Genomic DNA, 22,378 nt, shown 5'->3' with positions numbered 1-22,378 from the left:
TAACGCTCATCTGTGGAAATATTCCCTAAAAAATCCTCCAAATTCAGTGGTGGCAGAGCATGAACCCTGTCATGAACGTGCACTGACAAGACCTACACCCAGGTTTTCTTTACACCCCTGTTTCTCACTGATTTTGGCCTGACACGCCCTGGGCCATTTGTTTTGGTTTTTGTTGGTTTTTTTCATGGGTAGAAGGGTTTTCAGCATGACGGCTGAGCTGTTTGCTGTTGAGGTGATGCAGCATATACTGTTACTTCTAATCCTTGTGTTCTAGCTTGGTATATTTACAAAATTATTTCTTTTCCAGCCCCTGACACGTTGCCAGCTCGGACATCAAGAGATTATCTTCTTGGGACAGTCACAGTTCCCACCAGAGACCTGCTGAGGAGAAGATCAGGTAATACAGCAGTGTTACGCTGCTGACACTCTGTGTACACGCTATTGTCATTCCTTAAAACAATTGTCATTCCCAGTGTGGTTTTTTGGTTGGTTTTTTATTTTTTTAGACCAAAGTTCTTTCAGACATTGCACGTATCTGCACTAAAAATCTTGTATTAGAAAACTCATAAAGAGGTTGTTGTTTGAAGATCTGTTTTCAGGGGGTAGGATGTATAGTAGCTGAATGAATATTCTGAAGCCAACATGAAGAAAATTTAACTCCATGGCAGCCTAAACCAGTATATTCATGGAGTTCAACCAGGCCAAGGGCAAGGTCCTGCACGTGGGTGGCGGCAATCCCAGCACAAATCCAGGCTGGGGGGGAACGGATGGAGAGCAGCCCTGAGGAGAAGGACTTGGGGGTGCTGGTGGGCGAGAAGCTCAACACGAGCCGGCAACGTGCGCTCACAGCCCAGAAACCAACGGCACCCTGGGCTGCATCCCCACAGCGTGGGCAGCAGGGCGAGGGAGGGGATTCTGCCCCTCTGCTCCGCTCTGGGGAGACCCCCCTGCAGCGCTGCGTCCAGCTCTGGAGCCCCCAACAGCAGAAGGACGTGGAGCTGCTGGAGAGGGTCCAGAGGAGGCCACGCAGATGCTGAGAGGGCTGGAGCAGCTCTGCTGTGAGGCCAGGCTGAGAGAGCTGGGGCTGTTCAGCCTGGAGAAGAGGAGGCTCCGGGGAGAGCTGAGAGCGGCTCCCAGTGCCCAAAGGGGGCTGCAGGAAAGGTGGGGAGAGACTCTTCAGCAGGGCCTGCTGGGACAGGAAAATGCTGATTTTCTCCAGCATGAAGTTTTGCGTTTATTTGTAATGGGAATAGATTAGGAAAAAAACTGAGAATGCTTAATTTTATAACTGGAGATTCGTGGGATATAGTTTTGTTGTAAAATGGGTGTTGTCGATGAAACGGGAAGTAAAACGCCTTCAGGATCAGAACTACTGGTGAGATTTTTTGGGGTCTCACATCGTGCTGCTTTTACAGGTGATAAATCATTTGGCAAATTCCAAACTTTCACAGGAAATAAGCACTTCAAGTGCCGGTCCTTGGTTAATGACCAGAGAGCAGAAAATTCTTTACTGATGTTTTTAAAAGGTAGGATGTCTGATCACAGTCTCTCCTGCAGGTATTATGGGCTGGTACCCCGTTACCCTGCCTGAAGGTTCGATGCCTTCGCACTGCACAAACGTCACGCAGGCCATTGTGGGAGGGCTGGAGCTTTCCGTCACCTTTGCTCATCAGGACGACAGAGAGCGTGTTTTGGAGGCGGCGAAGCTCTTAGGGTGGAAAAGCGAGGAGAGCCGTGAAGACAGCACGGAAGGTAGCGACGAATGGGAGCAGAGCGCTGATCCAGCGACTGTGACCATCTCAACTCCAAGAGTGTGGCTGCCAGTCCACTGCCTGCTGCTCGCAGGCCAGACGCACCTAAATAAAAACACTTACTGCTACCTCAGGTATAAGCTGTATGACCAGGAGGCCACGTGCACTTCGCTTCGGAGGCCAAAATTGAGTGACGACACTAAGAACGTTACGGTGAACTTTAAGAAACCCAATAAGGTGACTCTCAGAAGGAGTCAAGGACTGCTTTGGTTCTTCAGAGAAGAGAAGTTAGAAATCCAGGTGTGGTGGGCCTACGGTAAAGAAAATGATGCAGAAAGACCACTTGATACAGATCGTCTTGTTGGATCTGCCTATGTCGACCTCGCAGCCTTAGCAGAGAGCTCAAGGACGACACTAAGCGTTAGTGGTAAGTTCTTAAAGAACAGAATGGTAGGTTTAGATGAGCATAAGGAAGAAATTCTTTATTTGGAGGGTGGTGGGGCACTGGCACAGTTGCCCAGAGAAGCTGGAAACATTCCAGGCCAGGTTGGCCGGGGCTCTGAGCAACCTGATGTGGTTGGAGATGTCCCTGCTCCTGGCAGGGGGTTGGGCTGGGTGGGCTTGGAAGGTCCCTTCCCACCCAAACCCTCCTGTGGTTCTATGAACATTATCGTATTTTATTCCTCTTTACTGATTTTTTAGTTTGGTTGCTTCTCTGCCAGCTTTGTTTTGTCCTGGGGGCAACACACACTCAACTCCTCCTTTCACCGAAGAGAAACAAGGTTAAAACGCTGGCTTCTCCGAATTCCAAACTTAGTTTAAATGGGTGAAAAATTGGCAGCGATGATCAGTAACAGGGAGAGCAGCTAACCTGTGTGGATCGATGGGGAATGTTTCATTAAGAAGGCTCTGCTTGATACCTTGCATAGAAATTACTGAAAATCAAAATTCATTCTGCTGGTCTGATGTGCGATCTTTACTGTAACGAACTGTACCGGCTGTTTTCCAAGATCCTCGTTTTTCCTTGGCTTGTTTAGCTGGTTGGTTGTGAATTCTCTTGCAGGCGTTTACCCGTTGTTCAGATGCAACGCTGCAAACCTAGCAGGAGCTGCTGTACGCGTTCACGTCGTCCTTTCTTCCGCTTCTCCTGCCCTGCCCTGCAGAGTTCACTGGGCCGAGGAATACAGCAACAGTGAGGATGAAGGCACAGAGAAAGCCCCAGAGAAAGACCAGCAGAATGATCAGAGCCAAGAGGTCTCTGAAAATCAGAGTCAGAAACTGGATATTGTAAGCTCAGAAATAATCAGTGCCAAAGCACAAGAAGAGGACGCGATGTTTCTGGAAAACACAGTCGCTGTCAATGTCCTTGTGGAAAGAGCAATGCATCTAAGTTTAAAAGGTAACACCACCACCCTGGTTTTCTTTCTTTTTTTCTTTTATTTCTTTTTCCCTGGGATCTGTTCGTAACAGGTACTGCATGGAGCACTTACACTTACTCCTGAACAATGAATGGATGTGATCGGTTTGGAACTTGGCCTCAGTGTTGCAACCCTGAGCGCCGCATCGTTGTGTAAGCCCAGGGGAAGCAGGAGGTTAAGTTATTCAGCTGATCTCTATTAATAAAATCCAAAATATAAATAACATAATGCTCGCTGTGACAGATGGCAGCTGAATTCTGGAGTTAAGCGTTATCTGAATAACTTAACCCCAAGACGCTCGTATCTCAAAGACTCTTGCAAATTTGCATTTTTAGCGTGTAATCGGTTTGTAAAGCTGCCTTACCCGTGCTATCTGGAGACTGCCAGCCACAGAGCGAGCAAGGGCAGCGAAAGGGCAGAGCAAATCTGAGCTCGCCCGGGCTCGACACGCTTCTTCCCGCTCCGTAGAGTGGGAATTACCGTTCGGTGACCAATCACTGTGTTGGGGGGCAGCGAAGAAGTGCACTTTGCTTTCAAATTTATGCTAAGCGTATTAAAATATTCCTTCCTAGCAGGTGATGTTTGGTCCTTGACGTGCAGCGACATAACACGCTCGGTGGATCTGCAGGTTTTTGGAGCCTTTTGTTTTTCCCTCAAGTTGCAGTCTGTAAATGAATCTCTTTGTTAAAGATGGGATAAATAAACCTTTTAAAACACGCCGGGTGCTCTGCCCGTCGCCTCGGGCACCTCCAGCACTGCGTGACTCCATCGCTTTGTGTTTGCTCGGCGCTTGGAGCGATGTGATCTTGGTTTGGGCCGTTGCACGCTGCCTAAACACAAAGAGGAATAACTGACCCAAAGTGATTTACTGGAAACGTCTCTGTTCAGATCAACTGCTTCACAGTCCAGGTGATGTGCCAGAAAGGAGCACTCGGCATTTCACAGTGTGGTAACACAACTGAAAGAGTCAAATATAAGCCAGGATTTAAGTCTAAGTAATTGGTGTTGGCCCAGGGTGCCCAGAGAGGCGGTGGGTGCCCCATCCCTGGAAACATTCCAGGCCAGGTTGGCCGGGGCTGTGAGCAACCTGATGTGGTTGGAGATGTCCCTGCTCCTGGCAGGGGGTTGGGCTGGGTGGGCTTTGAAGGTCCCTTCCCACCCAAACCCTTCTGTGATTCTGTGACTCTAATTCTAAGCCGCACAGATGGCTTTTTTATAATGATTCTGTAATCTTCTGGAATTCATAGTCTTTGGAAACCTGGTGCAACGTTGCTTACTACTGCAAAGTTTTTGCTGGGACAAAGGAGATTTCTTTTGATAGCGTACACTGCTGCAATATTTTCATCTTCAAACAACTTATCTTTCTAGGGGATTTTTGGAAGTAACAGAGGCAACTGATACGCTGAAACAAATACTGTATAAACTGGTTTCAAGGAGAATTTTCATTCTTCATCATAACAGTTTCATTATTGTGTTACAGATGAAAAGACTGGAATACTTTTCCAGTCCAGTATGATATGAATGACAAACTTCCTGCAGTTTGGAAGAATTACTTAACATACACAGTTTTCAGAAACTGAGTGAAGATGCAAAATGTTTCTGCAGGCCTCTTTGTATTTCTCATGGTCTAAAGTCAGTTTTCCTCTTTTCTTTTTCTTCACCTTTCAAATAATATAAAGAACAGAAATAGCCTAAATTTCATAACATTGGGAAGGAATGAAATTAATTGGATAGAAAAAGCAATAGTTCTACAAAATGCAGAAGGTCCAACCAACAACTCTTTTCTCTAGCTTAGTTCTAACTCTTTTGAGCGCTGTTTCAAACAATATTAGAGCAGAATTTTCCATCCATCTTTTAAGGACTGAAGTCACTTTAATCTGCAGTTGCTAACCTCTTCCTGCCGTGTTTTTCTGCTTTTTTCTGTACAGTGCTCACATCCCCAGGGAACAGATATCTGTTAATTTTCTTCTATCTGTGATGGTCTTTTTTTAAAGTCAAGCTTCACCACTAGCGAATGGCTGCTGGATTGGTGGGATTGCGTAGGAGCGCAAGCTGGGCTGTAGGTCCGGGTGTTTATCGATGGAAGATCATAGAACCATAGAATCACAGAATGGTTTGGGTCACAGCAGGCCCTGCTGAAGAGTCTCTCCCCACCTTTCCTGCAGCCCCCTTTGGGCACTGGGAGCCGCTCTCAGCTCTCCCCGGAGCCTCCTCTTCTCCAGGCTGAACAGCCCCAGCTCTCTCAGCCTGTCATCTCTAACAAAATAGGAGGAGTTTCCCTTCCCACTCCTGGCTTCTCTGCCAGGATGCTCCTTACAGAACCTTTTGTCGCATGGACAACTCTCCTTTCGGAAGAACGTGAAGAACGTATTTCCAGCAACCCTTCAGCCGTGTGGTGGCCATCGCCACCTTACGCTGCCAGTCCAGACCACGTCATGCAGGAGGTGCCCCAGGCTTAAAGCTTTTGTGTTTCACCACCCGCTTCCTGAAGCGTCAGGTCACCCACCTCAGTTCCTTCTCTCACCTCATCTCCAGCTATGAAGCAGAATAAAACTAAGTGTAACTTCTTTGCAAAGTTCAAGCACTGGGACTTGCTGGGCTAAGTCAGGCTCTGTAAGACTCCTTTGATTATGGCTGAGCTTTCTTATCAGACCCGACAATTCTTTCTATTACCGGCTTTTTTTTTGCTAGAAGAAAAGCAAGCTAACACTTCCAAAATGCTGGTTTTGCCTTTGAATCAATTGATTTTAGGTCTGCCTTTACACGCAGGAGACGGTGAGCTAGCCTAGAAAAGTCTTGCTTCTTTCTCTAAGTTGAGCTCACGTTGCCCACATCTGTGTTTGAATTGTCCTACCTACAGTCTTATCAAACTGCAAAGAGTTTTGTGTGGCATGTAACTGTGGATATTTAAAAAAAAAAAATCTTGTTCTCAAGCAAATCCTCATGGACGAGGCATAAATGAGCGGTAACTCAGTAAGCTGCTGCAAATCAATCACATTTGATCATATTTTCATGGAGAATCAGACTTCAGGAGAAAAGAGAATTCATTTTAGTTAAATCAGATCCATACTCGCCAGTTTTGGTCATTCAGGCCAGCGAGGTTTTGGAAAAGTCCGAAGCCACCTGCTGAAAGCAGAAAGGAGGGAACGGTCTGTAACAACCGAGCGATCGCGGGCTGCCAGGTCTGACCTCGTTTCCCCTTGGCCAAGTCCGTGTCTCCTGGCAGATTTTGCCAGCTACGCATCCAGCAGCTCTGTAAAACGCTACTGCGGCTTTACAAGCCGTGATACGGGGCAGCAAATTAATCCCGTTAATGAGAACATGGCTAAGAGGGTGCAAGCTTGGAGGAAGGGTCACAGGCAGAAGGGAAGAGGCCCTAAGCACCCCCCCTCTCCATTTTGGGCTACAGCTCAGGGCAGGTGGTTGTGTGCTTTCTGCATCATTCATTCAACGATCTCTAATCCGTAATGTCCATCGGCGTCGGGGGAACATCCAGCTCCATCCCTTAATTTGCCCCTGCGTTCCTCTGATGAGAAACCATCTGCCTCGAAGTGCAAACTTACCCAATTAAGTCAGACTAGTTAATTCATTATCTGTTTTCTCACAAACCTTTTCCCAGGTTATTTCAGGAGAAATGAGGGAGAAAACACTTACGGTTCCAGCCCTGAACTATCCTTATGCAAGGGGTCTTGTAGCGAAGAGTAAACTAATAGAGGCTGTAAAAAAGGTTATTAATCCTTGGGTGTCATTAACACTGGGTGTGTGTTTCCGTATTCAGTCAGCATAAGTGAGCTTCCTCTCAGCAACCCAGTTTTTAAGCCCAGCTGCTTTTTGTAACGCTGGATATTTTCTATATTTGCAGCTAGGATTGCCAAAATCCGTGGCCCGGCATGGAGGGCAGGTCAAGCACGGGCGTGGCGTTGCGGGGACCTGGGTTTGTTCCTAGCTTTGCCTCTGATTTCTCAGATGAACTTGGGCAAATGGTTTTTCTGTTTCTCCAGTTTCTGCTCTGTGAAAGGCTGATGTAATATTTACTCCCATCCTAAATACAAAGTATTTTCAGCTCCACCGATGAAAAGGAGCGTTTCCTAGATGGTGGATTTCTTTGTTAATTACCTGTTTTTAATTGCTGAACTGCCTTTACATATTTTTTTTTAATTATTAATCACAAATCTGTATTTAATTCTGCATAATTTTAGGGAGTCCTTTGACAGAACGTGAAGTAACAGCACCCAGTAGCTGCGTATCGTTCGCTGTCGCTGGCGCAGATGCTCCAGTAACCACTTCAGTAGTAGAAAACACGGACTCACCGGTCTGGGATTTTCAGCAGCAGGCGAGGTAAGCGATGTGAACCTGCACAAGCGCACTCTGGATCTGACAGCCAGCTTACATGTCAAAAGGTCTTAAGCTTACATGAGGAAGCTTGAACCTTGCTGTGTTGTATTTCGGCTTAAGACCTTGGGTGAGTCAGCATGCTTCCACTCGTCTGTGGTTTCCTCATCTAGAGGAAGAGGCTGCTAATTGCTAAAGGACTCTTGGAAAGGTTAAGTAAGACTTGATCCAATTTTTTTGGCTTTTTCTGTATCTTGTACTTTATTTCACGCTTAGAACTGAGGCCCTTGTTCCGGAGCAGAGCTCTTAAGTTTGGATTCACCTGCTGTAACTTTATGTTAGATTTCTAACTCAGCCTTGGCTTCCTCTCCTCGCTGGAGAGACGCAGGCGCTTCCTCGCTTTGGTGAGTCACTTGACCTGTGTTAGAGACCCGTCTCAGGACAAAATTCCCTAAGGATGCCTATTGCTCTCCAACGACTGCCGAAATAGTGTAGGGAACATAGCTCAGACTTGGATATCTGGGCCTAAATTAGAGCAGACCACTCCAAGGAACCTCAGCCCGTGGTAATATTCAGTAACAAACCTGTGTTTGTGGGCTTGTGGCTTCCCCAGTGTTTCTACACCAGATTTTGAATTAATTCCAAAGCCGTAGCCAAAGGTGTTTTCTAAACCAGGTAGAACAAGTCTGTTGCAGGCCACAAGAAAGCGTACTGAGTTTATTTTGTCCACCACGAAAGGCGTGCGTCACAAAACCAGCGCCGGCACAGGAGCGGGCTTCTGTGCCAGAGTGCAGAGCTGGGTTTTTGGCTCAAGGGAACGTGTGATGTGGCGGTTAAACCATTGAAAGATCGATAGCTGAAGTTTTGTTTCAGAGGTTGCTTATGCTTGGAGTTCTATCTGAATTGCTTCAAGCAGCTTTAAAAGCTGTTCTACATTCGACCCCGGTGCTTTGCTGTCACTGAGTCAGGAGATTAACTGTATTTCCATTTCTTTCTGGCTTCATTGCCCTCTCTTAAATTTACAACAAGAGAGGGGAGAGGGAAATATATATTGAATAAACAACAGCCCAAGCCATGTAAAGACAGTTATGCTTTTGAGGGCTCCATGATTTTGGTTTTTGTTGCGTCTTTTTCCCCCTCCTTCATTCCAGGAGGAAACTGATTTGTCTGGAAAGATACGATGGCGCTGAATCTTCAGAGGCATTTTACTGTGCTTGCCCCTTTTCCTACTTTACATAACAAATTATGCTTTTGTTCTTCACAGATTATCCAAAGAACTTCTGCTGGATCCACAGCAAACCTTGGTCTTCAAAGTGTGGCATAAAGCAGGTAAAGTTCGCGGTGCAGTATTGAGAGGAGTGCTTTTGCTGCATCCCTTGGGTGACTTGTATTTAGTACAAGCCGTAAAGATATTTTTTTACCTTGCGCTAGAAGAATGCTGGAGATAATTTAAAACTGGACAGTATTTCAGAGGCTGAATTTTCCTCGTGAAAAGGAGAATTCCTGTTCTTTACTGTGTCTGTCACACGCTGTTTGTTACCTCTGCAGTGGGTTGAAGCGTGGCCAGCCCCTTGTGATCAAATCCTTTTATACTGGATATATTTTAACAATTGCTCCTCTGTCCAGTGTCAGCATTCACTGGGACAGCTGAAGGCTCTGGGTTTCAAACCTAACGACGTAAAAGCTTTCTGTGAGCAGCTTTACTGACCCTGCTGTTAATTGTTACATGATGGAAGATGCTGCTAATAGTTCAAACCGGTGTTTGCTTGTTTTGTGGCTAGCCCAGATCCTCCAATATTTAATTAATCCAACCAAGTGCAAAAATCTGTTTGTTGTTGGGAAGAGAGTTCTGTTTCTTCAGTGGAAACTGCAAGATCTTTAAAATACTGGCTTTTTTTCTTCTTTTTACACATTAAATTTCAGCTGACTGATTTCTTGCTTCAAAAATAAACTTGCTGTGTAACTCAGCCCTTCTCTGTATCGTGTACAGAGTGATTCTCCTGCCAGTCCCTCTCCCTGCCCTGCTCTCTCATCTTCTCTGCAGGGACATTTTTAGCTGAATGTAATAATTTGGTAATCCAAGTAATATCCTCTTCTTGGATAGGATTGTTTGTTCAGTGTTTTAAATAAATTTGCAAGACAGAAAAGACAAAATGTCGCACAAAAATGCAACAGCGTAATGACAAGTCAGCGTTTTCGAAAGTTTTGGCAAAGCGGAAAGGGAAGAAACAGGAGTATCTGAAGTGGGAGTGCAATTCTGGAGGGGGAATGCATCTGCTGAGGTCCCTGGATTGGCCTCCAGGTTAATTTTATCAAGTCTCATTGCCTTTTATTTCATAGAATCACAGGAGGGTTTGGGTGGGAAGGGACCTTCCAAGCCCACCCAGCCCAACCCCCCTGCCAGGAGCAGGGACATCTCCAACCACATCAGGTTGCTCAGAGCCCCGGCCAACCTGGCCTGGAATGTTTCCGGGGATGGGGCACCCACCACCTGTAGTTTCTGTTGTCTTAAACTCTATTTTCTATTTCCTCCACTTTTTTTTTTATTCCACTCTTTTCTTGCTCTTTACCTCATGAGAGCTGTCAGCTTTTAAACCATTTTTTTCAGTCTTATGTCTTTCCCTGTGAAGTCCAGACGTATTCCAAGGGCTGTGTAACTGGCTGATTTGTAGCATTCCTGAAAATATTTCGTTTCCATGCAGTGTAAATGAACATGTGCTTCACATTCCTCTTCCCCAGAGACCGAGCGAGTGATAGGATTTGCATCGGTGGACCTCTCTCCTCTCCTGTCTGGCTTCCAGCTCGTGTGCGGGTGGTACAATATTACGGACTTCGGCGGGCAGTGCCGAGGGCAGATCAAAGTAGCGGTTTCCCCTCTTCAAAACGTCAGTAATCTCAAAGAAGAACGGCAGGCAAGGATCCGGACCCAGCCGCCAAGTTCTTCGGTACGTATTTCAGTTTCCTCCCCCGTGCGTGTCTGATTAAATCCCTGAGAATCAGCACGGCGTGGGTTTCTGCAGTGATGAGCAAACATTGCCGATTCACACTGCTCTGATGGATCGGCCTGTGTAAACGTGCCAGAAACGCCCAATTCCTTGTTGAAGAACTCTGCTGTGTGTTTCTGTGGTAGCTGCAGGCCAACACTGCTCGCAGCCCTCAGTCAAACCTAGGTCATGAACATCGCCAGCGGCCTCACTCTGTTGTTGCTTCCTGGTTTGGTTTTGTTTTTTTTTTTAATTGTTAGGAGAATATTCTGTGGTTTTAGATGTCTGGGAGCCTGACGTTGCTCTCATTGCTGCTTTGGGTGGCAGCTGATGCCCAAAAACATACTGTAAATTCAGCCCTCTGTGGGTTAGGAAGTTTCTAATTTGGCAGAAATTTATTTTTCTGGAAGATTTTCCATTTCTTGTGGTTTTTTCTTTCCTCTCTAGACTTTCCAGTTACACGGGGCTATGATATACACGTGTCATGGAGCCCACGTACCCTACTTTCCATCAGTTTACTCTTCAGTAGTGTGGGGGGAATTAAATGTTTCTGCGATAAGAGTGTTGTGGAATGGTGCTTTGGCTCAGTGCTGGAAAATTCTTCACAAATTTAAAGCTATTTAGAAAAATGAAGTATTTGTTGCTTAGCTCAGCAAAATACTACTTTAATTTCTCCATTTTCTTGCTGTGGAAGGTTCACGGGCAGTGTTCCTCTTTATTCTAGGTGAAGCCCAGCTTTCCAACGTTTCCCAGTAATCCTACAAGCTTTTCCAAGCAGATGTTGAATTCCTCATCAAAGGAAGTCAGTGTTCCTGCTCGAGAGCGGTAAGGCAGCTGGATGTCGCTCATTCTGACCATTTGCAGGGCTCAGAATTCTGCCTATCTGCAGGCTGTTGCCTCTTCTGAAAAAAAATAACAAGCCCTCTCAAAGGTCTTTCCCTATTTTTTGACTTAAAGATTACACCAAACTCCCTTTACCAGTGAGAGAGTGGACTGGGAGACAGGAATCCTGAGGCAGGTACCTCTCTCCAAAACCCAGATGTTCTTTTTTCTTCCAGGCCTTTAGGAGGGTTGTGTTTGTATTTGGTTTTATTTTTAGGAAGGATAATAAGTGTTAGAATGGAGTATCACTGACAGATCCCCTTTATTTTGCTGAACTCCTGTCCGTGGCCGGTGAACGACAGCTGGTGAAATGCTGTGCTAGTGTGCGTTCCAGCACCAGGACTGTCAGACAGCCTGCAGCAATTCCTGCTTTCTGTCCCTTAAAACTGACAGGTCTCCCCGGAGCCTCCTCTTCTCCAGGCTGAACAGCCCCAGCTCTCTCAGCCTGGCCTCACAGCAGAGCTGCTCCAGCCCTCTCAGCATCTGCGTGGCCTCCTCTGGACCCTCTCCAACAGCTCACGTTGAGCTTCTCACCCACCAGGACCCCCAAGTCCCTCTCCTCAGGGCTGCTCTCCATCCGTTCCCCCCCAGCCTGGGTTTGTGCTGGGATTGCCCCCACCCAGGTGCAGGACCTGGCCCTTGGCCTGGTGGAACCCCATGAGGTTGGCACGGGCCCACCTTTTCATCCATCGGTGGCTCTTCAAAGCATTTAAAGATGTTGGATATTCGCAGTTGGCAGACTTTGCACAATTAGAGACTTCAGGCTGTTTTCTCTTGTTAAATGTAGGCCTGTTTCTAGCAAAATCAGTCCCCCTGGAACACACACGCCTCGTCACGAAGAGCACATGCAGAACGTGCGCAGATTCCATGAATCCCTGCAGCAGGCAGAAGGGAACGCGCAGCGGGCGGCAAGGATGGACTCGTTATCGCTGTCGTCACGCGCTTCTCTCCTCACTGCTCTCAGGTAAAGCGGAGCTGTAGCCAGCAAGGTAATTCGAAGCCTTAGGTTTGCACAGAGAGGTTGAAACCGAAGAACTCTTTCATCTCATTTTGAAGGAAATTAAAATATACAATAAGATTAAGAGGTGTCAGTGAGATTCGGCGTAATTTACAGCAGGATGAGATGAGATGGGAAAAGCAAGGACATGGGGAGCAACTCAGTGTTAGGACTGCGGTGCGCTAGCACTGCTGCGAGTGCCTGAAGGGAAACGGCGACAGCAGCGTTTTCAAATCCGCCTTGAAAGCTTCGCTTTATCCGTCTTTGCGCGTCTTACACCAGTAGTAGCCCAGTTGGCCTTCACAGATACGAGGAGCAGCCTGCAAGCATTTTCACGGTGCGTGCAGCAGGGTGTCCTCTCCCAACAGGATGCCCTTCTCCTTACTTAAAGCGTTTGCTTTTCTTCTGACTAGGTTCTGGGTTTAAATCGGGTGTAAACCTGAGGAGAAGATTATTTATTATCTGTAGGAAAATAGGACTGAAAGAGACTTTCTGAGGCATTCCATCCCTTCCCTGCTACCACAAGCAATATATTGTAAAATCCTTAAGCAGGTAGAAATCCCCAAATCTTTACCAAGTTCATTGATGAAGTCAATTAATATTCTTGGCTTTACGACTTCTTTTGGAAGGTCATCTCAAATCCAACATCCTTTGGTTAAATAAGTTTAAAACTCGCTCCTTTTTTTTAACTTCCAGCCTAAGTTTCATAGCTCATTCAGCATTTGTTGTTGAGCGTTACCCTCTTGCTTAGACAGAGCAAACTGAACCCTCGCCTGGTCTGGTTTTCAATAATAACCTTTAATTTTGTATTTGCATATTTACACACACTTGTCTGGAACGATACAAATAAAACCAGTCTGCCACAGGCTTTTTTTTTTTTTTTTCCTCTTACCAAATTTCTTACAGGAAAAACTTGAGTGAGCTGGATGAGGTTCAAAGATACTTCAGTCAGAAGCTGACCAGGTCTTTTCCTGACTTCGGTTACGGCAACACATCCAAACCCAGTCGTGAGGAGCGGGAGAGCGATCATCGGGGCGCAGCGAGCCGGGAAGCGGATCCCGGCACGTGCCGTCTTTTGGAAAAATCTAGTCAGTTGGTGTCTCAGGTCAGCAGCCTCATCGACGGTAAGCTGTCACTTGGTCTGGAATTTTTTGTCAGAAGCGTTGAAGTATCTTCAAATTTCTTACGTATTCGGGACCGGTTCCTGGTGTTGGTAATCGGAACGTGTTGGTCCGTCGGGAGAACCCTTCAGAGAGACTGTGAAACTCCTGTCAGTGGTGTAATGTTGAACTGGAACATTCGGAAATGCCAGGCAGAGTGAAAAACCACACCTCTGAAAGCAAAGTGTCCAAAGAGAGACAGTGGAGGTTAGGTGGGAGTCGAGGCCCTCCCAAGATGATAGCCTAAATTCCACTTAAATTTCAGCGCCTGTTGAGCAGAAAAAGGGAGGTCTTGTGGAAGAGGAATCCACAGAGTAGTGCTGAGCTGAGTCTGTGACTCTTTGCTAACAGAAATTGGCACAATTTTTTACGTTGAGGGTGGTGGAGCAGTGTCCCAGGGTGCCCAGAGAGGCGGTGGATGCCCCATCCCTGGAAACATTCCAGGCCAGGTCGGCCGGGGCTGTGAGCAACCTGATGTGGTTGGAGATGTCCCTGCTCCTGGCAGGGGGGTTGGGCTGGGTGGGCTTTGAAGGTCCCTTCCCACCCAAACCACTCCGTGATTCCGTGATTCTACGATAGCTCTGTTTTCAGGTGAATGTTATGCCCTACGACGAATAGCTAACTAAAGCTATTTTGGGCAGGGAAGAGAAAGCTCTTAGTAAGCAACTTCTTTTCTATTTATCACATTCAATACATTTCCTCTTTTAGAGGCATCACCGCAATTAATTTTCCCTTTCGTTAGTGCAGTTGGACACAGAACGGCACCCGTAATAAGGATGGAGTGCGGCACGGCAGGGGAGGAGACCGTATCTCTTTTGACACCGTGGTGTCAGGTGTGCATTTTCACACTGCCCGGCATTTCCAACGGCTCCGTTGTAACCACTCTGCGTCTCAGCACGAGCTTTTAAAATCATTTCTCAGAGCAGAGAATAAACTGTGGCGCGGAGCGCTGCCAGGTGAAAAGTTCTGTGCTGCTTCTGCCCCTGCCAAGAGATGGGGCTGAAGGACACGTTTCTGTTAGCCAAAACTTGCCATTCTTGTGTCACCACCTTCATCTTCTCATTTTTTTCTTTATTTTCTCCAAGGTTTTGCTCTTTCTCTTCCCCTTCTCATCTTAATGAATAGTTTTCACTGCTTCTGTACATACTCTTCTCTGCAGCCTGTCTCAAACCCTTCCTTCTCCATCTCCAGATGTTCTCCACCGTTACGTTATAGCAAGACTTTTGCTCTTGCCTCACAGCCTGACAAACTCCTTTCTCAAAGAGAAGCGAAGAAGATCCGTTAACTAGGAACCAAAAATAGGTGACGGTCGCTTTTTAAAGAAGTTGTCAAATCCCCAGAGGTTTTCAGGATTGCGTCGATTTTATTAACGTTTGGGCTCCTACTCCTATCACGTTTTTTTCAGAGCCTGTGTTAGGAGCACGGCCAGCTCTTTGTTGTCAGGTTTTATAATTTTACCGCCACAACTGAGTGAATTTCTGGTTTGCAAATATTTTATTGACGGTCGTCTGTCATTCGCGTTGGTAAATGGAACGGAAAGCTGGAGAATATCAGCAGCAACTGTGTCTTCTGGGCCCCTACATGAAACTGGGGGAGCTCGGAGAGGAGAAGGGGGTTGATTATCCATCTTTGCTGTCTAGACTGTTCCCCTCTCCTTCTCCTGGGCTCTCAACTGTCCAAACCGGTTGTAGCCTCTCCAAACAACAGATATTTTTTCCATTCGTTTAGCTGTGCCCTGTATTTCAGAGAATTTTCACTGTCCATTGTTTTTTCTTTCCGTTGATGTAGCTATTTCTATATTTCCCAGTCATTTCATCCTGAACGTTTCCTTTTTTCCTTAGCACTTCTGGCCTTCTCCCGGCCTTGCGCTTGGTAAAGGGAGCAGAGCGTGATCGCAGCGGCAGAGCTGAGCACGTTTCACTCCTAACCGTTCTTACATACGTGATTTTCTGCAAAAATCCCAAATAAATCAGCTAAAAGGTGAACTGTTTACTGCCTGCATTTACTGACGCCGTTTTCTATTAATCAGATTTACAGAGCGTGACTAAAAACAGGAAAGAATCTCCTAACGTGCCCCCAGACAGCAGCAGGAAGCTGGGTGCCGCCGGTGTCCCCAGCCAGAAGGACGAGGAAGCCAGACCCGAAGTACGTCAAGGCCAGCTTGAGCTGGACTCGCCCAGCGTTTGCAGTGACGCGGAGCAGCCGTGCTCTTCCGGGAGATCGGTGTTCCAGAGACACATGTTGCGTGAACTCCTAGAGCAAGCCGTCCCTGCCGATGAGCGTCCCTTGCCGACGGACCCTAGCCAGGGGGATGAAGGTGCTTTTGCCCTCCAGCCCCACAGCGAGGAAGAATATGAAGAAGAATATGAAGAAGACGTTCTAGAACCACGAACTCTTAACGAAATAACAACCATAACGGACAAAACCAGCCCCTGGTCCAGCGTGCTGTCTGAAGGGGAGCCGGGTGCCGTAGACTTGGGGCCTGAAGATCAGCGCTCGGTGGATGCAGACCGTTCGCGAAGAGGAAACAGCAGACGGAGCAGCAGCTTCTCCAGCGTCCTGCAAGGTGACAACCAAAGCACGCTCGCCGCCGCTAGCCTCTGCGCAGACGAGGGCAGTCCTTGGGCACTGACAGACGGCTGCCAAAGCTCCAGTAGCGGCACGGAAACAACGGGGAAGGAGCTGCTTCCGCCTGCTCGTTGGTCGGAAGTGGGAAATGGGAATTGTGACTGGGATAGAGCATTTAGCACTCGACCGGTGGAGCAAAATGTTGAGTTTCGCGCAGCTTCTGAAGAAGTACTCTCACCAGATGTTGGTTTGACCAAGCTAAAAACCGCAGAAGAAAGAGAGAAGGAGGAAGGCGGTGAGGTTGTAAATGAAGATCGTGAAGACGAGGAAGCAAGCGGTTCCGATGAGATCTGCGTTAGGAGCGTGTCAGCCCAGGCGGGCTCGGAAGGAGACAGTGACAGCTTTTCTGATGACAGCCGTGAAGACCCGCTGGAAGAGTCAGGAAAATCTGTCAAACCGAAAATTGTTTCGTATCCTTTTTTTCTTAACGTGTCCTATTCCCTGCTTACAATCTCACTGGCCTTGGGAAGAGAAATTCCCCGTGTGGAGCTCTTCCCTGGGAAATGAGTCTGGAACCGATGACCTGGGAAGGTGCTGGAAGACCTCACTACGTTGTGTTTCACGCAGCGTAGTGACAACTTCCTTACCATTTAAAACCAATATATTCTGTGAAGCACTTGGTGTCCGTGCTGTGTGAAGCCGGGTGAGAGAGCCAAGTGTTCGGAACGATGGAATATTGATTAAAATTAATGAGATGGACCACCTGGGCTCCATTAACAGCCGTTACAGTGAGGCTCATTCCATCTTTGCGCATCTACACGCTGCCAACGGTTGTCCCTTAACGGCTCTGCTCAGGTCCGATCCTGTCATTCCCAACTTCTTCCTTCCGCCCCGGCAGCTGGAAGCCTCCATGAGGCTGCTCACCATTTCTTCTCATCCTTCCCCAGGCCTGAAAGTAAGTATGGGACATCCTTCATTGTCCTGGTTTAACGAAGTCCCTTCGTTAAAGCGCGAACAGAAGTACTTCTTCCTTTCTTTGATGGTCGGCACTCAGGCTGGAGGTCATGGCTTGCAAATCAAGTCAAGGAGAACCTTTCTGAGACCTCTTCTCTCTGTGAGAATCATTTTCAGCATTCCTGGCTGCATCCTCGGCGACACTTCTGCGGTTTTTTTAACCGGTTTGTGTCCAATAGCCAATGTTGCTCTTCCCCGTCGGGGTCGGTGGGAGCGGCAGGCGCTCGCTCCACGCTTCTTGGCGCTTTAACGTCAGGTAAGGCGCCTGATTTCGAGGACGCAAGCCGTAACTTGTAATTATGGCTCCAATTTATCTATTTTAGATAGACAGGCAGAGGTATCTCTTGGAGTTTGCAGCAGAGGGCCTCTCCTTGAGGGGAATCAAGTGGCTGCTCTTCCACGGAGTGGCTGGAACGGGCGTTACTCCTGGAGGAAAGCCGCTGAGTGCTTTTGCGCTTTCGTAGGTGATTTTATGTGCATCAACGTTTCTTTACTGCAGAAGGTTAGAGAGAATTTTCTTCCCAGCAGGTTTGTGGCTCAGCTGGCTGCAGGGCTGGTATTTTTTTTCTTTGCTCTGGGTCTGGGCGCGGCGGCAGCTGGGCTGTTTGTTTACCACTCCCAGAAAAGGTAACGGCGTCGTTCCCCTCGCTGTGAGCTGTGACACAGACGCCCTGAGAAGCATTTGTGTGACTGGAAACAGCTTGGTTAAACAGCACAGAAGCAGGCAGGATCTGAAAGCTCTGGGGGAATGGAAACTACTTTAAATTAAGCATGTTTCCAGCTCAGGTGAAACAGCGGATCTTTTGCTGGTTTGTGTTATAAAAATGATTTTTTTTTCTGATTCACAGAATATTATCTGTTCTTAAAGCCCTTGAAACTTGCTCCTGATGAAGGTAAAGACCTCTGTCAGAGGAATCTTGGACATAGTGCGCTTCAGGGATCCTAAGATATTTAGGATTAAACCAGAAGCAGAATCTCAGATGTGTATCTGCTTTGGAATCTCCTCCCGATTCTCCATGATCGCCTCTGTCCGTCGCTGATACCCCCTTCCCCCCGCGTCGCGCTGTCACACCCCCGCTCCCGAGTTCCGCTTTCTCCGCAGAGTTCGCTCCGGTTCTCCCTGCGGAAGCACCGCGTCTTCCTGCGCCTCTGCGTATCATCCCTCAGACCTGCGGCTTAACGTTAATACCGGCTTTACTTGCATCCCCTCCCTCCGCAGGGGGAAGCTTCGTGGCTGGAAACGCGCTCCTGAAAGCGATGAATAATGAGGGAGGATATTAGCAAGGCGCTGTTTGGACATAGCTGACCTTAAACCAGCTTAATTCCAGGCTTAGCTACAGCTAAGCCTTTGTGGTAGCTGAGACAGGGCTGGGTTGTGCACCCGGCATCAACCACGCTGTAGCAAAGAACAAGAAGTTTTTCGCTGACGCCAGCAGTAACATAAGAGCTGAGGAAAACTGCTTTCTCTTAGCCTTGAGAACACGGGTTTCTAAATCTGGGTTTGTTTGGTCCTGCACGGTTCCGCGAACCCCCAGCGTGACAGCAAGGCTGAAATCCGAGCCGTTGTTGTCTGGAGATCAGCGGTCCCCTCTCGCTCCCGCGGCCGCGGGCGGCCCGCTCTCCTGGCCTCCCTCCCGCTCCGCTCCCTGGCTCCCCGCCCGCTCCGTCTCTCCGATGTAGAAACGGCGAGGAGGCGAAGTCCCGTCGAAGGAGCTGGCCGCGTTCGGGACCAAAGCGGATCCGTGGGGATCTGAGAGCGTCCTGCAGCCGCTCACGCCTCAGCCCGGGTGCTGGGTCGCCTGCCAGGGACCTGAGTTCTGCAGAGCCTCACAAAATTAAAATCTTTGGACCTTTTTTTCTCCATGGCATCAAGACTCAGCCTTCCAGTTCTCGGGGTCCTTCACCAGCAGTCCTGGTTCAGCTTCTGCTGCTTCTCAAGTTCAGCTTTGCCCTTTTCTCCTCTCAGCCCTTTTCCAGGCAGTTCCTGATAAAACCTAGGGAAAAAATTCCGGGTTCGTGGCTAAACTTAACAGCACCTGCGCTGTATCGCCTTTACTGTAAAGCTACAGCTGTTTTTTAAACGAGTCAGAGCCCACGTTACTCCCCAAATCTTATTTTCCGACTCTCCCTTCTCCTCCCTCTTTCCCTTTACGGCGTGATTCCAGCGTGATTCCAGCGAGATGCTGGCTGGGAAACCGGTACGCTGCCTTTCGGAGCTGGCCCATTCTGCTGGTGACGGAGCCGGGTTTTGAGGGGAAGTATTGAACAAACTGGAGATGAAATAGCTTGATTTTTTTTTTTTTTTTTTCACCTCTGTTATCACGAAACATTCTGCTGCCAATTGGCTCGGCCCTGGCCAGCAGCGGGTCCACCCTAGGCCCGGCCGAGTCCACTGAACAAAGGGGAAAAAACTTCCAGAAACTTCTTCCAGAAGCTGCCACCACAGCCCCCCCCCTAAATAAAACCAGAACGCCCCCCCAAGAGCTATAAGATCCAAATAAATCTGTTTGTTTGCTTTACTCCAGTCCCTGGCACCCAGCAATTAAATAATCCTGGGCTGGTTTAACTGTCCTGCCGTGTCGCTGCCATTTCTATAAAAAGACAAATGAAGCGTGACCTTCCGCGCCCCAGCCCTCCGTCCCGTTTCTGATGAAACGCCCGCGCTTCTTGGCTGAGCGTCGGAGTCCGCGCCTGCGTTGGCCGGGCGCTCGGGTCGCAGTGGGAGCGGGCCCAGCCTGTGTCGGGGCGCGAGGAATGGTGTAAAGCTGACGTTGCAGATGCGTACGGCTTCCGATCGTCTCCGCTTCCGATCGTCTCCGCGCGCTGGGAGGCTTTCCTCTGCTTTTAAACCTCCCTCGTTTCGCTTCACACCCGCGCTGCTAAACCTTTCCTGCAGCTGGAAATCCGTTTTTAGGGAAGCCCTCAGGTGGACACCTGCATCTTAACCCCTCTGCGTTGCTGCAGGCGGCGGCGGCGGTGCGAAAACGGGAGGAGGAATCTCAGTTCCTGCAAGGTTTGCACAGGCGCGGAGTTGTGCAGAGCAGCTTTCTTTTTTTTAATTTCAGTGGTGCGGCCTCCTCCAGGGTGGAGCGGGGCGCTCGTCCGAGGACGGAGAGCCTCGTCACGGCGGGAAGGAAAGCAGAGTTTGGGAAGCACAGTGCCAGCGCGGAGGAGCGGCACGGCGTTGTCCAGCTGCAGTTTGGCCGGCGTGCTGGATTTAAGAGCCAGAATTTCCGTGGGTTTTTTTGTTACAGGCCGAGGGAGAGGGTGATCCGTACCAATTCTTTGCCAATACGTAAAACCGCTGTTCAGAAGCTGCTCGGCGCGCTAAAACCAGAAGCGTTTCGCCGGCCCTCTGAGCCTGCGCTTGGAACGCTTTTCTCCATGAACCGCTTACGCGGTGCGGAGTGCAGGGACCAGCACCGTCCAGCTCCAGCCGGTTTCAACTGTTTCCTTCCCGCGTGGGCAGATGAAGCTACCGCCCCGCTCTCCCCTGGGCAGCCTCGAGCAGAACGCGCTCTCGCAGGGAGGGGCTGTGGCCAGCACGCCTCTCTCTGCTGGTTTGTAAGCTTCTGCGTTGAACCTCTCTCGGTTTCTTGCGTTTTGACGGAGGAGAACCAGCGCAGAGAAGCGTGAAGAAGGAAGAAAAGCAAAGCAGGACTCTCAGAGACACACACGGGCGGTTGTTCGGGTGAACGTGGGCGGCGTTTTCAGTTATTACAAGCCAGAGCCGTTCTGGGTACAACGTGAAGTCTTCCACAGAATTCTTTTCACCGAATTCACACAATTAAACCGGGAGGTGGCGTTTATGGTACAGGGATTTATAACTAGCTTGTCGTAAGCCTTTCTGCGCTGTTGGCTGTGAAACCGCGCGAGCTGTCCCCGCCCTCCTCAGCCTTTTTCTAAACCCGCCGGCCAGCGACCAAACCGTCGTCTTTGCGAGTGTTGATGCGCCTGTCTCCCAAATCTGAAAAATCAGCCTTTGGGAAACCCCAGCCAGCAGTCCCGGCCTCTCCTGGTCGTGTCTGCTTGCAGAAATTGGGGCTGGTGGTAAATTAGCACATGCAGGCACACCCAGGGCGTGTAAATCAGGGGTTTTGTTTTGTTTCTTTTTTCCAAGGACAATTTTCCCATCAGGGTCTCCACCAGCAACGCTGTCGCAGGCCTAACGCTCAGTGCCCTCGTCCTCAGACCCGCTACAGCACAGGTACCCAAAGACGAGACATCTCCCAACCCACTCACTCCCGAAAAAGCCGTTTCCCTCCCCGAACGGCGCAGGTCGCAGCGGGGAGCGCGCAGGAATGGGATCTCTTGGGAGGGAGCCCATCGCCTCAGGAGACCTTTCCACCCCAGGGTGCCCGGCCAGGCGGGGCCGCAGAGGCAGCCCGGCGATGTAGGCGAAAGGCCGCAGCGGAGTATCGGCTTTCCGAATCTCAGCCCGCTCGCCAGGAGCCCTTCCTGGCAGCGCATCCTAAAACAACTGCGCTTGCTGCAGCCCGCGAGGCGGGGTGACGCCGGATCTCTCCGCTCTCGGTGCTGCACGGGCACGACGTGGCTCTAAAGCGCTCGGGGAGAAACGTGAGTTTGTTTCTAGGCTGAAAATACCGATTTGTAGTGCTGCTGTGGCATCTGGGGGAGAGCCTGACTGCTGGGAGGACGCACGCAGACCCAGGCTGGGCTTAAAATGGGGCTTGCATCTCGGCTGCCACAGGGTCCCTGCTGAGGCCGGCCAGTCTGATTTGTCATAGAGCCACAGAAGGGTTTGGGTGGGAAGGGAGCGTCCAAGCCCACCCAGCCCAACCCCCTGCCAGGAGCAGGGACATCTCCAGCCACATCAGGTTGCTCACAGCCCCGGCCAACCTGGCCTGGAACGTTTCCAGGGATGGGGTATCCATCACCTGGAATTTCTCCCCACCTTTCCTGCAGCCCCCTTTGGGCACTGGGAGCCGCTCTCAGCTCTCCCCGGAGCCTCCTCTTCTCCAGGCTGAACAGCCCCAGCTCTCTCAGCCTGGCCTCACAGCAGAGCTGCTCCAGCCCTCTCAGCATCTGCGTGGCCTCCTCTGGACCCTCTCCAGCAGCTCCACGTCCTCCTGATGTTGGGGGCTCCAGAGCTGGACGCAGCGCTGCAGGGGGGTCTCCCCAGAGCGGAGCAGAGGGGCAGAATCCCCTCCCTCGCCCTGCTGCCCACGCTGTGGGGGTGCAGCCCAGGGTGCCGTTGGTTTCTGGGCTGTGAGCGCACGTTGCCGGCTCGTGTTGAGCTTCTCGCCCACCA

The 22,378-nt window shown here is 49.3% G+C and overlaps 1 protein-coding gene across 1 annotated transcript in view; it reads left to right on the top strand.

Annotated features, from left to right (window-relative positions):
• C2CD3 (C2 domain containing 3 centriole elongation regulator) overlaps positions 1 to 22,378 on the top strand; it is a 47,819-nt gene that overhangs the window by 24,302 nt on the left and 1,139 nt on the right. Inside the window, exons 22-32 of the mRNA XM_086739776.1 lie at positions 308 to 397; positions 1,558 to 2,178; positions 2,815 to 3,150; positions 7,369 to 7,507; positions 8,766 to 8,830; positions 10,241 to 10,446; positions 11,210 to 11,310; positions 12,155 to 12,331; positions 13,271 to 13,488; positions 15,554 to 16,562; positions 16,948 to 17,047. Coding sequence (XP_086595902.1) covers positions 308 to 397; positions 1,558 to 2,178; positions 2,815 to 3,150; positions 7,369 to 7,507; positions 8,766 to 8,830; positions 10,241 to 10,446; positions 11,210 to 11,310; positions 12,155 to 12,331; positions 13,271 to 13,488; positions 15,554 to 16,562; positions 16,948 to 17,047 — 3,062 coding nt within the window. The remainder of the gene's footprint in view (positions 1 to 307; positions 398 to 1,557; positions 2,179 to 2,814; positions 3,151 to 7,368; positions 7,508 to 8,765; positions 8,831 to 10,240; positions 10,447 to 11,209; positions 11,311 to 12,154; positions 12,332 to 13,270; positions 13,489 to 15,553; positions 16,563 to 16,947; positions 17,048 to 22,378) is intronic.

This window comes from Chlamydotis macqueenii, chromosome 1, assembly GCF_036417535.1.
Source record: "Chlamydotis macqueenii isolate bChlMac1 chromosome 1, bChlMac1.mat, whole genome shotgun sequence".
Taxonomy (NCBI): domain Eukaryota; kingdom Metazoa; phylum Chordata; class Aves; order Otidiformes; family Otididae; genus Chlamydotis; species Chlamydotis macqueenii.
Note: the sequence above shows the minus strand (reverse complement) of the source record. Positions and strands in the feature narration are given on the sequence as shown.